The following is a 15,983-nucleotide window of genomic DNA, read 5'->3' as shown; positions in this document are numbered from 1 at the left end:
ATGGGGACTATAGTTGCCCAGTCAAGCAGGCAGGGGTTTGTCTCAGTGGTCCAGGATCTGTGTAGGCAGGCCAGAGGAGCTGGTCAGCCAACGTTCTCCCCTACACCTAGGACCCACTGGGGCAGTTGCCCCAGGATTCCCAAGTGGTGCTTGCTGTGTTTGGGGCTCCTCCTCTGTTTAGCTCTTACTCTGGGGAGGAGATGTGCTCAGCCCCTAGTCACAGGGCACAGCATGAGGGAGCATCTCTTCCCTCCCTGGCCAGGTAGGGGTGATGCAAAGGCTATTACTGGAAGGCTGGGTCCTACATGGACCTAGCTTCATGCGCTAGAGTGATCAGGATGGCACTGGTTGCAGAACCTGGGATTGAGAGGCTCCAGATCTCAGCTGCACCTACTTTCTGGTGCTATGTCTCTGCACAGACACTGAGCAGCTCCTGATCAGCCCAGAGCTTTATAGTGGACTAGGGAGACCCAACACAGATCGATCGAGCTGCTCGTAACTTTTGTTTCTCTCGTAAAAAGCAGTGTCCCCTCCGGTTGCTTCTATCCTGTTGTCTTCACCTCTTCCCAGCAGTGTGAATTGTTTTGAGACCCCCGGCTTAATCTCTGAGATGGTAGGTGATGCTTGTAAGAATCAGCCATGCCCTGTTTGATTGAGTAGGTAAATGCTATAATGAACCATGGAGTTGTTCTGCCTGTCAGTGGTCGATGCTTGAAGGAAAGAGCCAACTGCAGAGATGTTCTTTTGTGCCTGTGATAAGCTCCAGCACCTCAGGTGCAGCACTTGAATGCCCCAGGCTTTGGGAGGGGCCTTATAGCTCCTGGGGTTGCTTGATGTCCATCACAGCAGAGGTGAGTGGAGGAGGGAGACTGGGAAGGTTATGTTGTGTGACCCTGGAAGGCTTTGCATAGCCTCCTGATGGCTCAGTCATTTTCCCAGCTGCTAAGGGGAGCTGCTGGGTGGAGGGTCAAGGCAGGCTCTCCAGACCAGGAAGGCTGCTCTTGAGGGAGGGGCCCCAATTCCCCAAATGGCTGTTGGGAGTGATCTCCATCCCTCTTGTGTTTCTCTTGCCCTCCAGTGTCTGGTTGCAAATGAGCACCCCCCTGAACATGCCACACTTGGTTGCTACAGTGCCATGGGCTGGAATCTTCCCTGCCATAGGACCGCCCTAGTCCGACAGGGTGGCTTTTCTGTGAGGGGGATGGGCACTTCCACAGATTGCCATGCTGGGACCCCCACAGTATTCTCCCATCAGTTCTATCCATGTGGGCTCCCTTGTCTCCTGAGTCCAACTCCCAAACCTCCCCCCATGTCCCTCAGCAACCCTCAGAATCCAGGGGGGCACAGAATCTGGCCTGTGTGTGTTACCCAGTGGTGTGCGTCTCTGGGAAATGCCGGTGGGTAGGGAGCTCCAAGATTGGGCTCCCAGGGTCCAATGCAGGTCCTCAAGGGGAAGGGTGTGGAGCCCCACTTTCTGTGGAAACGTCAGACTGGAGGATGCATCAGCTGGAGAGAGGTGACCAAATTTTTGGCTCCAAATGTTCCCCTGGTTGCAGTGGGTGGGGGAGGGGTGGGGAAGGACAGCATTCTGAGCGGAAGAAAGCTGGCTCTCTAGCCTCTCAGGTCACTCCCTGGAGGGGAAGCCCACGTGAAATGTGCAAGCTCTGGGATCGTGCAAGTTCTCCCCATAATTCCACAGTCACTGCAGTGGTTGAGCTCCTGGGGGCCTTCAAGTAACGTGGTAGTCCACTAATCACCAAAAGAGTATGGGAGGGAGAAAGGGATTCCCCCACTTACACCTCCACTGGGCTCTGAGCCTCCCTGGGTTTGCTCCCTGCCTTTTTTCCCTTTATCCTCTTCCTTCTCTGCTTCTCAAGTCTTCGGCAGGCTCTGGAAATTCTCTCTCTGACCTACACCTGAACTGTGTCTTTTCTCCCTTCTCCTTTATCTGAAACCCTTTCTTCCCTCCGAGATGGTTCAGCAAATGATGTCTCTAGTCAGCCATCTTGCCCCCCCACCTCCCTTGGGTATGTCAACATTTTTTTCATTATTCTTTCCCCTCACCCAGGAGACTTATTAGACATTTTCCCCCTTATAACTACCCCCCTCCACCATGAAACTTTAATATCAGATCTATTCTGTATAAAAGTTTATATTGTCAGGTAAGATTGAGGTTTGGATGGCCATAAACTATTTTAATATCTAAGATTTTTTCACCTCGCCTCAAAACCAATTTTTACCATTTGGTGATGATATCATGCCCCTCAGTTGAAATGTATAAGCTGAACCAGAACAGAACTCAAAAAAAATATTTCTTACTTTTTTTTTTTTTGTTACCTCATCTGCCAGACATGTGGGAGAGTTTTCAAACTTCTGAGAAAATCTTAGAATAAGCACAGATGTTGATATAGTTTTCTTGAAACTCTTGAAATATTTTTAACCCTGGGAAAATTCTGTCCCTGTTGGAAAGCTATATTTTCAGTCTTTCAACCCAGTATAGGAGGAGTCCATCTCCTAATGCTCTCATTCCCAAATGTGTCTTCTGAAGGTTTACAGGTTGGTAGTCTCAATCAGGGTGATAGAAATATAACGATTCCTGGAAAATCTCTTCAAAATTTCTTTTCACAGTGTATTATTTGGAACATATAGATAGATATTAATAAAAAAGAAAAGCAAAATTACTCATAATCTGACCAAGGAGGAGTGGGAATCACATCAACGTATTGACTTATTTCTTTACGATTTTTATGTTTTTTAAAATAAGTATGTCATTATGAGTACATATAAACACATGCACATATAATGTTTTTCAAAATATAGAATATTCACACATGGTAATGTGTTAGTAAAATTAGTTTTATTTGTACATATTAGGGTATTGCTTATACATACATGTTTTATAACATACCATTTTATTTTTTATTGTAAACATTTCCCATGCTTTAAAATATTTTCCCACATCATTGTCTCTAATGGCTATTTAGCACTGATATATGTATAATTAAACAGTCTTCTATATTTTTGATATGTAGGAATTTTAAGACTTCTTAGCACAATAAAAATGCTTCCATAAATACAAGCATAGCTACTCTTTATATTTACCATTATTTATTCCCTTAGGAAATATTTCTAGAAATCTTTGTAATTTACATGTAAATTACATTTAATTACATGTAAATGTAATTTCTGGATCAAAAATTACAACACTTTTTCTGATTTGATAAATATCAAATTTTGCTTCAGAAAGCTTCTATGAGTCAACATTTCCAAGTTTTCAAATTGGTTCTTTTTTATTACTTCTTCTTCTTGCTGTATGTAAGCAATATTGCACACATCTCTCTGAATGTATTAATTATGCTAATTATTTTATAGTCCTATCTTATTAGCTCTATCTTCTCTGGTATAAATTCTCCCATCTATTATCTCTAATGGCATTGGCACTCAACGATTATCAGGTCATTTAATTTTTAAACTTTCAGCTTACTTTTTTAATCTGGGATACTTGAGGTTCCCCTGAAAGACTGGCATCTGTTTCTGCAGTTCACTTTATAGGAGAGAAAAAAGTTCTGACAGGAGTTTGCATTGGTCAGTCAGAGTGTGGAAATGGTTGAAATATGCCAGCAGGTATAATGTATTCTGATTTCTCCCTGGTGATGCCATCCACTCAGGGACCCAGCTTATCTCTCTCTATTCAAAGCACATCTTCTACCAGGCCATAGTTGTGTAGTCTGCAGGGGAAGGAGGCTATGGGGGTAAAGAGTGGATGGTTGAGTCCACCATGCTGCCCACTCCCGAGAGAGTACAGTGATCCCTCTGACTGTTGTTCCTTGATCCCCTTCTTCTCTGAAGGTCTCTACTACCTATGTATATTGAAATCCCTCAATTATTTTTTGGTGGAAATTCTTTCCTGGGCTTCAATATTCATCCTGGCTGATGCTTCCTTCTTCACTTGATGCTATCTACATGTGGTTTCTGTTCCTGGGAGAATTTATCTTCCTGTTTTTAAGTGGCTATTTATGTATTATTTTAAAGTTTATATTCTTATCATGTCCAGGATTTGGCATGGGAGAGAGAGGCTACTAAATGTGCCTAGTTTTACCATCTTAAAACTGAAAGTACTTGTATCAGTTTACTAATACGCTCGCAGGATGTTAAAGTGCCTTCACCCTTGCCTGGCAGAGATTAATGAAAACAAAGTCATCATCTTAATCTATTTGGGTTGCTATAAAAAAGACTTTAGACTGGGTAATTTACAAACTATAGAAATTATTTATAAATTTAGGCTATCTAAGATCAAGCAGTCAGCAGCAGATTTGGTATCTGGTGAGGGCTTGCTCTCTGCTTCAAAGATGGTGCCTTCTAGCTGTGTCCTCACATGATGGAAAGGTATACAAGATCCCTTGGGCCTCTTTTCTAAGGCTACTAATCCCATTCCTGAGGGTGGAGTTCTCATGACCTAATTACCTCCCGAATGCCCCACCTTTTAATACTGTCACATTGGGGATTGTTTCAACATATGAATTTTGGAAGGATACAAACATTCAGACCATAGCAGTAATAGGGGTCGGAGGGGGGTGGGGAAGAAAGAAAAAATAATGGCTGATCCTAACAAGGCTTTTCTATTGAAAGAAAGCATGGAATGTGATTTGCCCACTTTAGAAAATGGACTACATGTTGGTGAAGTATCTTAATTTTCCACACTGCCTTAATGTTTACTAAGTTCTTTAAACATCCCTCATTTGATCTTCATAATTCAGTGAGATAGATACTATTACTTCTATTTATAGGTGAGAAGCAGGCTCAGATGCTGTTAATATAAATGACCTGTACCTAGAGGTTGTGTGGAAGATATGAATTGATGAATTGAATCCAGTCCCCATCCTTTAAGCCCAGTGCTTTCTCTAGTCTACTATTAAGTACAGATAAAGTTATCTGAAAAGCTAAAAATCAGGTTTTTTTAGTTAAAATAATAACTGAAGGGAAAGTCATGAAAAGCACTCAAGAATCCTTTGAAACATCTAGTCTGAATAAAGAAGAACGAAAATACGCTAATGGAATTAAAGGTGCTATGCCTTTGAGAGGCTTTCTTTAAAACCTCACTGGGTCTTGCATGGAAACCAAGTGAGAAGCTACAAACTGACATTCTTTCTGTGGTTCCCATCATGAATTTGGCCACTCAAGTTTTAATTTCCTGTCAGGATAAGAAATATGGAAGATCAAAGATCCCACAATTAGTTTTCAAACCATGAACAGTTTTCACAAAGTCTTTGAATATCTTTCTTCTAGTTCGCTGCTATGAATTGTTGCCTGGTCTGAATAAATTTTAAAATGGAATTCTCCAGTTTGAATTGTAGACTATCCCAGGAGAGAGATTTGGAACTTTCACATCTTTGATATTCCCTGAGGAAAGTGCCTATTATAGAGTTTGGTGACTACTCATTCCTGCTTTTCTCACAGGTCTGTGAGGACTACAAATGTGGATGAAAGTGCCCCTCTAGGTGTACGGCTCCCCTATTCAGTGGAGAGATACTAATTATATAAGTGGCTATAAAAACTGGAAAAGAAGACTGTTTCTAAAGAGTAAATGACTAAGTATTGAGAGTCTTAGATTGAGAGAAGGGAGTAGAGTTTTACATTTTGCAAAGGAGAATTCACAAAAAAGCAGCCATGAGGTTGTTTGGAGCAATTCAGAGACATTGGGGAGACTTATCTATCTGCTGAGGGTGAGGCAAGATAAGGCTATGACATGTTGAAGTTGCTGTGCATGGTTTCTTTCGGTTCTTTGGTTGCAACACAAATAGAGTATAATTAAAGTTACATAGGGAGGAGTAGTAAGAATCTCGCGGAGACTGAAACAGGAGATACAGTGAGGCTGGACAGAGCTCAGAGGTACTGGAGCCAGCATGTGATTTTCGGTTCAAGGAGGTTCTGGAATCCTCCGCTGCATGAACATTTAGATCATCACACCTGTTACACTATTCATATAATGTAGCCATATTCCAAATGCTTCATCTACTTCTACCTTTTTTCTACTCCCTTACAATTTCAATGTGTGTGTAGCCCACTGTGGACTCTCCAGCTCCTGACACAATAGCTGTTCCATTTCAGCTTTCAGAATTCAATGGCAAATTATTTCCATAGTTCTTGGTTCAGATTCCCAAAAGAGCATGTGATTAGGCCATAGCTTTTGATTCTAGATGATTGAATCAGAGTTTGTGGTCAGGCTATGACTGGCTTTCTTTGGTTCAAGAGTCAAGCCCTTGTTCAGTCAGTTCAGTTTCCAAGCAGTAGAATCATGTGGCGTAAAACATGCAAGTGACAGGGTCCCTGGGAGGGTGTTTGCACTTAGAAGGGGGGCACCAGAAGATTAGGGAAAGTTTGGCAGCTGTAGTATATGTCTGATGGTATCCTTGACTAATTTTTAAGTATCTTGAGAGCCAGGGCTAAGTTCTGAGTGAGATGTGACACTACTGGAATTCTTTGAACAGAGGAGTGACATGATCTGACATACTTTAGAAAGGACCACTCTAGATCCTCTCTGGAGATGACCACTATTCACATTTTGGTGTATTTCCTTCTTGTCCAGTGCGACAACATCTCTTTTATGAGTCTTCTCTTATCTCTCATATATGATGCCTTAACATTTTCTGGGTGCCTCTATTACAAAATTTATTTTATGGCATTTTCATCTGCCAATTGCCATCACATTTTCATTGCCTCTTTCCTTAATGATTTCTTTGGCTTATGGTTTCAGGCACCAACCCTCTCCATGATATCTCTTGAACAGATATATTAGAGTTTGCCAAAGAAACAGAACCAGTGTGAATCCCCTGGCCCCCAGAAGGAGATTTATTATAAAAAATTGGCTCTGTGATCATGGGGGCGGAGAAACACCACTCCACTATCTGCTGTCTGCAAGCTGGAGGCCCAGGAGAGCCAGTGGTGTAGTCCAGTTCTAGCAGGAAGGCCTGCGAAGCAGGGGAGCTGATGGCACAAGGCTCAGTGTGAGTGCAAGAGGAAACCCAGGTCCCAGCTCATCGGACAGAGCTGATGCCCCCTTCTTCCACCTTTTGTTCTATTCAGGCCCTCAACAGATTGGATGATGCTCACCCACAATGGGGAGGGCAGTCTGCTTCACTCAGTTCATCAATTCATTAATTTCCCTACTTTCATCTGGAAGTACCCTCACAGACACACCAAAAAATAATGTTTAGCCAAATATTTGGGTAGTCCATGGCTCAGTGAAGTTGACACATAAAATTAATCACCACAGTAAACAAGTTTAAATATATTTGAAATATTACAATATTGTCCTATTTAATTGATTTACTTATGTTTATAGTTAGTTAACTATGTGGTCATTTTATTAAAAATTGGTTATTATAGCCTTTTTTGGTGGCATGGAAATCAGATCTGAATTACTTTATTTCTTTTTTTCATTTTTCAAAAATTATTTTTAGTAGAGACAGGGTCTCACTCTGTCTCCCAGACTGCAGTGCAGTGGCATAATCATAGTTCTCTATAGCCTTGAACTCCTGGGCTCAAACCATCTTCCTTCTTCAGCCTCCTAAGTAACTAGGACTACCATGCCTGGCTAATTTTTAAGTTTTGTTAGAGACATGGTCTCGTTATGTTGCCCAGGCTGATCTAGAACTCCTGGCCTTAAGTCATCCGCCTGCTTCAGCCTCCCTATTTCTAATTATGATATCTTTTTAATCAAGGACTGCTTGACTAACACATGAAGAATGTACAGTCTGTACCATAGATGGCAATTTTGAATGGATAGTATCAAAACTTACAATGTACGTGTTTATGTATTATATGAGGAATAGCCTTAATTCTGAAAAGGGTAAATGTTAACAGGTTTTTAAAGGAAATTTTGGTTATTTTCTATTAAGTTATTTGTGAAGGTATTATATGAAAGACCTGACAATTATTTTTATTTTCCATCTGACTTGATTCGTAGACATGATTTCAGGCAAATATTCTATTGCATTTTCTATTTTGTTTGTATCCAATTGTACAGGTACCAACTACATTTATCTAAATACATTTAATAAAATCACACTTCAAGATAATTTTTTAAGTATTGTTTGTTTCGTTAAGCTCATTTTAATATAATGAGCAAAAATACTCTTTTGATGCCAATAGTATTAGGCCTTTATACAGGTATACACGATCACTGCTCTGAAACACTGCTGGGTGTGGTACTCAACAAATGATAACCAGTCCAATTGGAATGTTTAACATTTTCTTTTCAAAAGCAGAAAGTAAGGAAACAAGGAGAAATGCAAGTGAAATATTTGAGGAACAAGGGATTGTAGATGCTAGCAGTGGAATTGTAGGGTTAACAATATGTATTGATTTCTCTTTCCGCCTCTGTCTCTTTTCAAACCTCCTAGGGTTTATTACAATATCTTCTAACACTAAAGGTCTTCTGCTTCTCTTCTCCTACATTTATGCCATGGGTTTACCAAATTTCTGTGATGGATGAAATGTGATGAAATATGATGGATGACAGAGTAAAATGGGTTGGAAAGAGTCCAGGACTGGAAATCTATTTCATTTCTGTTTGCAACAGATGAAAAGTTGTGTGCTACAATCGATATGGCCCCTCCTCTTCCTGGGCCACTTAAAATAACACCTTGATAAGCTGTTAACTTGTTTTATCTGAGTAATATTTTATGCTCTGTAATTAACTTAGATGACTTTCTCCCTAATAGCGGGAAAAGATTCTGGGGCAATCTAACAAAAAAGGAATATGTTCCTAAATTTTGAGACTGTACAATTAGTATATAAAATTGAGGCAAATGTTTTGATAAGCAGGGAAGTAGCTTTTTGTTTTTATCTTCCTGTTTCCCTCTGTCATTCACTAGGCAACATTAGGACCCAAGTTGGTGGGTCAGGTCAGGAGGGCAGATCATGAGTTCAGTCTTGGACACAGTGAGTTTGGTGTATACTTCAGACACCCATGTGAAGACTTTGAGTGCACAGTTGGCTATAGGATGTGGATCCAGAGTCACTGCCATAGAGATTTAATCAAAGTCATGAGTATGGTAAAATTGCCAAGGGAAAAAGAAGATAAAATGAAAAAAGAATGTGCTAGGCTCTGGGGAGAACTGTTTCATGACTGGTTGAAGAACTGTGAGTCAGTAAAGAAAATGTAGTTAGATGAGCATGTTAACTAGACTGGAATTGCCAGAAACCACTGAGGGCACACGGGAAGCTGGTGAGGATGAATTTATCGTGAGTCCTGAGGTGTAACTCTGCAGACAGCACCTGTTTGCTTGGGTGCAGAGGCAAGGAAACCTGATATCAGGGAAGAAAGACCCAAGGTTAGGTTTTATGGGACTTAAGAAGTGAAAAGGCGGCCAGGTGTGGTGGCTCATGCCTGTAATCCTAGCACTCTGGGAGGCTGAGGCGATCGTTTGAGCTCAGAAGTTTGAGACCAGCCTGAGCAAGAGCAAGACCCTGTGTCTACTAAAAATAGAAAGAAATTTTATGGGCAACTAAAAATATATATACAGAAAAAATTAGCTGGGTATGGTGGCGCATGCCTGTAGTCTCAGCTACTAGGGAGGCTGAGGCAGGAGGATTGCTTGAGCCCAGGAGTTTGAGGTTGCTGTGAGCTAGGCTGATGCCATGGCACTCTAGCCCGGGCAACAGAGTGAGACTCTGTCTCAAAAAAAAAAAAAAAAAGAAGTGAAAAGGCAGAGAGTCCGAGGATTCAGAGGATTCAGGTATATAATATAATTCACCATGCATTTTTTAATATAGGAAAGAGGTTTTTTTTTAAATTTTAAGTAATTTTAAGAGATACATTTTATGCATAAACATTGTTCCTATTTTAAATATTTCTTTTGAATAAATTCCTATAAGTAGAATTACTCAGAGTAAGAATAACTTTCAGTCTTTTAAATGACATTGCCAATTTGTTTTCAGATTGCCCTAATCTTGTTTGCACAGGGGCAATGTGTGTTCCAATTTTTATTCTTTGCATTTTGACAGGCAAAAGTAATATATCCCCCACATTCTTGCTTTTGGTTACTCTCCTTCAGCTGCTGTGTGTCATGAGTAATTTTCTTTGGTTAAGGTACATATCTCATGCACGTATGAGAAAGTCTTCACGTTGCTTTTGCACGTTAATGAAAACGTCTGCTTGTTGAGTCTTTGGAGCATAAGTGCTTCCCTTCTCAAACTGCTAAAGATCTTATTCCATTTTATTCTGACTTATAATGGTGTCCACAGAGCTGAAATCAAACTGTTCCAGGAACAGGGAAATGCAAAGGCCCCACAGTGGAGAATGCTTGGGAAGAAAGCCAATGTTACCAGGGTGGAGAGAGAGAGAGAGAGAAATGGAGAAAGTGAGAGAGCAAACACTAAGCGATGAGGCCACAGAGACTGTACAGGGAACGAATCCTAACAGCCCTGTACACCAGGGCGAGGAAAACACAATTCATTTTGAGTCTAACAGAGTCCTTTAAGCCAGGGTGAGGAATGTCCACTTTTGAGTCAGACGAGAAACCCCTGCGTGGCTCTGAGGGGCAGGGGCGTTGTGATCTGATTTCTGTTGTAAAGAGATCACATGGGTGGGGGGAGTGCACACTGGGCAGAGTGGAAACAGGGGGCTCTTCAGGCTGCTGCATCTCAGGTAGTTCGAGGGCAGAAGTGGGGTTTGAAGCACACATGGGGTGAGGACTGTGAGGTGACACAAACAAGTGCTCCCAGATCAGCTCTTTCTACACTGTTTAAATGGAGAGGCCTGAAGAGCACTCTGGAAACACTGTCCGTTCGGCTTTAAGGCCCAGGGTATTGAAGGCAGGGAAGGGCCTCGAATTGGAGGGCGGACTTCAGCTGCTTTTCCCTGGTCAGAAAGAGGACGTCTCAGTGTGTGTGTGTGTGTGTGTGTGTGTGTGAGTGTGTTTATAGCCTGGCTTATCTTCCTCCTTCCTGGCTTGGCTCCTAGCCTCCTCCCTTCAAGTTTCTCTGAGGATCTTCTTTTGTGACAAGTATCCAGCAGATCCTGAAGGATTATGACTCTAGGTCACTTTCTGCCTATTTTCCCTCCCATTCATGCAGGCTGGGTGAGAGGGGGTTCCCAGGATAGGTTTTTTGGCTTTCTTCTATTCAAATGATATCATCTGCCTGATCATTACATAATTCTGATGAGATATCAAGCTCATCTTACAGTTTCTTGAATTTCCTTCCCATTGATCACAAATATCATTCATATCCGTTTTTTTAGAATTGTTGATTGAATCTATTTTTTTTGGATGCTGTAGCCCCCAATTTAAATCTTATCCTCCTCAAAACTCAACCTTAAGCCTATTTAGAAATCCCACTTCCCACTAAAGGGGTAACTCTGTGAGCTCTGAGACAGCCTGGGGCGTGCAGGATAATTTGCCACAGCCAGCTTATTGGTTCTGTTTTTAATTCCATTGTGAAATCTTAGCCTCTTTTCCCTCGTTTGCATTAAAAATGCTCTTGCTAAAACTAGCTTCACCCATTACTTTAGGCTAGTCTGAGGCCGACAGAAGGACTTGCTGAATTTGTATTATTGTTCCTGAGGCCTGGGGCTTTGTGGGAACAGTTATAACAATCTACTAAGTCTGGAGAAGAAGGCCTTTGTAAATCTTGGGTGCCTAGTGGGAGCTGAGTGTGCCTGGGGTTTCTGAGATGTTTATTTATGTATTGAACATCAGCTGTGTATTAGATACTGAAGTTTGAGCTTGCTTTATATAGTCACTTAAGACATAGTTCCTGAAGAGACCAAAGTCTGATAGATGAAGATAGAGTTTTCAATAATGATTATCTCAGAGTATTTATGGGTGGTATGATGCATTTATATACAGGGCCCAATAAGGAGACAAGCAAACATTTGACAAAGGCTGGAGAAGCTTAGAGGCATGGTATTTTAGTCTGGAAGAGATGATCCGGGTGTGGGGTGAGTGAAAGGCACAGCATGAGTGATAACTGTGAGATAAGACAGGCTTGTTGTGAGACCTCTAAGTATCTCAGTATGGTTGGCTTAGAAGGATGAAGGTGGGGCTTACCAGGCTATGTGGTTGGAGAGTAGGCCAAGGAGAACCAAGTAGGACATATGAGGGCTTTTGAATTTATCCTATGGACAAAGGGAGCCTTGAAAAGTTTTAAGCAAGGTTTTATTATGACCAGATTCTCATTTCAAAAGACCATTTCATCAGCAAAGATTTGCGCTGAGACCAATTAGAGTGTTATTGCAATGGTTCACATAAGACAGAGGCCTCGGTCAAGGCTGAGGGGAGGGGCGGCCGGAGCAGGGAGTAGGAGACTGTGATGGGTGGTGAGGAGGTGGATGGGATGCAGGGACGGAAAGAGAAGATTGGTTCCGAAAGTTTTAAGGAGATAGAATTGACAGCACACGGTGAGAGATTTGATGTGGGTGATGAGAAAAAGGAAAAGGCAAAATTTGGGGGAAACATGAGTTCAGGCTTGGGGTGTTAGCATTTCAGGTGTTTGTGGGACTTCCAGCTGGAGATGTCCAATAGACAGACAAACATTTGCAACCATTTCTCAGGAAAGTAGTTGATACAAACATCTTAGCCTCAGAGTTTTCTGTTTGAATGCTTGATTTTAATGAGCTTCTCCAGTCTTCATTTCAGCAAACACAAGGACAATTATGTCTAGACCTTGACATCACCTTCCCCTGCTCTAAATTTGAAGAATTAAAATCCAGTGTGGCAATATGACCATTGGTTCATCCTATGTTCAACTTTCTTCTTGCTTCATATCCACATCTTTTCATTTAGGTCATTGAGACTTCATGTCCCTCTACTTCTCCTTTTACTCCTAGTCCGTTAGAGCTGTGTACTGTTATATTTTTCTCTATCCACAATAAACCATAAAGGACAAGTTATGCCCTTTAATTTGTAGTGCATGAAATATGCTCATTCTGGTAATTTCTGACATACTCGTTCTGCAGATTCTTAATGTTGGATCTGGGATGCTGAGTGCTAAAGGGAAGCACATACTCACACAGACAGGGGCCACCACCACTAATATGTAGATGACAATGTGTCCCTTAACACTTCTGTACAATACTTTCGTGTGTCCCTGTCCGGGTTCCTTTCCTGAAAATTGTAGGACATTTCAAACCTTCGCTACTTTCTTCCTGTCTCCATCCACATTGACACCTTGCCATGAAACTCACTTGGCATATGGTCTTACTCTCTATTTCAAAGACAAAATTGAAGGGATCGTGTCTGATTCATTCAACCATCCAACACTGCACCTTTAAAGTTATCCATGGGTGCACTTGCCCTTCCTTCCCTCTGGCCACAAAGGAGAAGATAATTAAAAGACATTAATATCCAGAGATCATTCTGTTCTTTACCTGAACATTTCTCTTTTAGTTATTCCTTCTTTCTCCTCTACCTTAATTTCTCTATATTGGCATATACCTTCTCATACTCAAGCCTTCTTAAAAAAATAAAAACCTTCATTTGAACCTTCATCTCCCTCCAGCTGCCAACCTCCTTTCCAGATCAAATGGGTTCAGTGACATTTTATGCTCTTGTGCCTTTAAACCAGGTTACTCAACTTCAGCGCTATTGACATTTTGGGCCTGATAATCCCTTGCCATGGGGGCTGTCCTGTGACTGTAGGAGGCTCAGCAGCATCCCTGGCCTTTACCAACTAGGTGCCACCAGCACTCTCCCCATCATTTTGTTGTGACAACACAAATGCCTGCAAAATTGTCCCAATTGAGATTAAACTCATAACACTGGTTGTTTTAATAGGTATGTACAAAGACTCTGAAAAGCCCTGTAAACATTTTCTTATCAGGGGAGAATGTAGCTGATTTTACTGCTGGAGTGACTATAACAGCAAAGAATGTTATTCTCTCAAGAAGCTAGGCTGACAGGAAACCAAGTAGTGTATATAGAAAGAGGGTATGAAAGACGTTACATTGCACCTTACTCAGAGGGGACATCAAGAGATTGTGTGACTTTAGGTCTTTGAAACTTACCTGCTGCAAGCATAGGCTATTATTGAATTTTCTTTTCATTAAGATAACTTTTTTCTGATAGATTATGTGTAGTGAGTTACCATGTTTGATGGAAGAATAGTGACAGGACTTGAAGGAAGAGAAACATGATTCCAGAAGAGAAATGCATGCCCTTTGAACCGTGGTCAAATTTGAAATAACATTAATCGGGTGTTGGGCAGATGGAGTGGAGGAAGGGATGGGTGTATACATACATAATGAGTGTGATGCGCAACGTCTGGGGGATGGATACGCTTGAAGCTCTGACTCGGGGAGGGAGGCAAGGGCAATATATGTAACCTAAACTTTTGTACTCCCATAATATGCTGAAATAAAAAAAAAAAAGAATTTATCATTGATCCTAGTTACACACTCTTTGGTTTAAAAAGTCAAAAAAGTACAAAAAAAAAAATGAAATGATATTTAGATATACCAAGGTGTTCAAGTTTGAATCAGCTTTTGTTTTTTAAAAAAAGGGTCATAAATTATGGACTGATATTCTTTAGCACAGAGAGGAAAACATGATGGTTATATAGAACAATAAGCACAAGAAATACCCCTTTTCATTTCAGCACACCGAGCGCTGACTTAGGGCTGCCATTAGATTCAACTCTCTAGGTTGTTCCTTTGAGATGGGTAACATAGGAAACTGAATTCGGAAAATTAGAATGTCTGTTCTGAGACCAGGACTTAAGGTGATACCAATGTGGCCTCGAGCTCTATATTTTATTTGAAAATCTTGTCTATTTTGTACAAGCTTTCCTGTAACTTTTGAGAACTAATAACATGAGATGCCCCAGAAAGATGTTTTAAATCACTTACGTTTAATTTGGTGAATGCTTGCTATGTTTCAAATCCTGAGCTGAAATCACAAAAATATCCCTACTTCTCCCATAAATATTGTGAGATGCAGTGGTGTGAAGCCAGCTCATCCTGGCTCACGAGAGCTGATTTTGCACATCTCTTTCCAACTCTGTGTTCAGTGACCTGTATCAGCTATGGTAGGAGCATTTACATGATGGAATCAAAACACACCACAAATCACGGCTTTTTATTTTTTCTTTCCAGGGACCTGGTTTACCGGCATATCACTGAAGACAGGTTTATTGTTTCCATTTTGCAGCTGAAATTTAGGCTCAGAAAAGAAACTCCCTAAATTAGTTTAACTTTAGAGGCCACATGGGTTCTTGGGAGGCAAGGCATGGTATTAATATATGGAAATCTCTTACTTTTCTACCAAAGTGATAGACTCCAGTTGGATTTAGATTTTCTGCATAGAAGATTAAATATCCTTATAAAGCCTACATTTTCCTTGTGTCCTTATTTTCACTGTGCACAACAGGTTATAATGAGGACATTCTAATGTTCTTATATTTCTTTTACCTTCCTCACTCAACATATATGGATCGTAAGATAGTCTTTGTGATCTGGAGTTCACTGTATCTTAGAATGTTATTTTTCATTATGCTTGGTTTTCTAACAAATATAACATTTGAAAATATAAATATTTGCTTCTAACAGTTAAAGTATACCCCAGTCAAAATACCAATGTGAGGGCAGAGCATGTTGGCTCATGCTTGTAATCCCAGCGCTTTGGGAGGTCGAGGCAGGAGGATCACTTGAGGCCAGGAGTTCAAGGCTAGCCTGAGCAACATAGCGAGATCCTGTTTCTGCAAAAATGACAAAAATTAGCCTGGTGTGGTGGCATGTGCCTGTAGTCCCAGCTACTGGGGAGGCTGAGGCAGGAGGATCACTTGAACCCAGGAGTTTGAGGTTGTAGTGAGCTAGGCTGATGCCATTGTGCTCTAGCCTGGACAACAGAGCAAGAGCTTGTCTCAAAAAAAAAAAAAAAAGCTAGTGTGAATTATGAATCCTAAATGAAGTTATTTTAATCTTATTTTATTGAAGATGTAGCTTCAGAGGTGAAGTTTGTTATTTTGTTGTGCAATAAAGTTTT

At 41.0% G+C, this 15,983-nt stretch overlaps 1 protein-coding gene across 9 annotated transcripts in view; it reads left to right on the top strand.

Annotated features, from left to right (window-relative positions):
- Nucleotides 1-15,983, top strand: part of LOC123645194 (deubiquitinase OTUD6B) — a 119,902-nt gene that overhangs the window by 83,732 nt on the left and 20,187 nt on the right. For 2 of the 9 annotated variants that reach the window (XM_045561822.1, XM_045561820.1), the window contains one exon: nucleotides 15,095-15,225. The exons of the other annotated variants lie outside the window; for them this stretch is intronic. In XM_045561822.1, coding sequence (XP_045417778.1) covers nucleotides 15,095-15,121 — 27 coding nt within the window. In that variant the 3' untranslated portion in view covers nucleotides 15,122-15,225. Of the gene's footprint in view, nucleotides 1-15,094; nucleotides 15,226-15,983 lie in introns of those variants that run through there. 9 annotated transcript variants of the gene reach the window in all.

This window comes from Lemur catta, chromosome 9 (assembly GCF_020740605.2).
Source record: "Lemur catta isolate mLemCat1 chromosome 9, mLemCat1.pri, whole genome shotgun sequence".
Classification (NCBI taxonomy): Eukaryota; Metazoa; Chordata; class Mammalia; order Primates; family Lemuridae; genus Lemur; species Lemur catta.
This window is presented reverse-complemented; position numbering and strand designations above follow the sequence as displayed.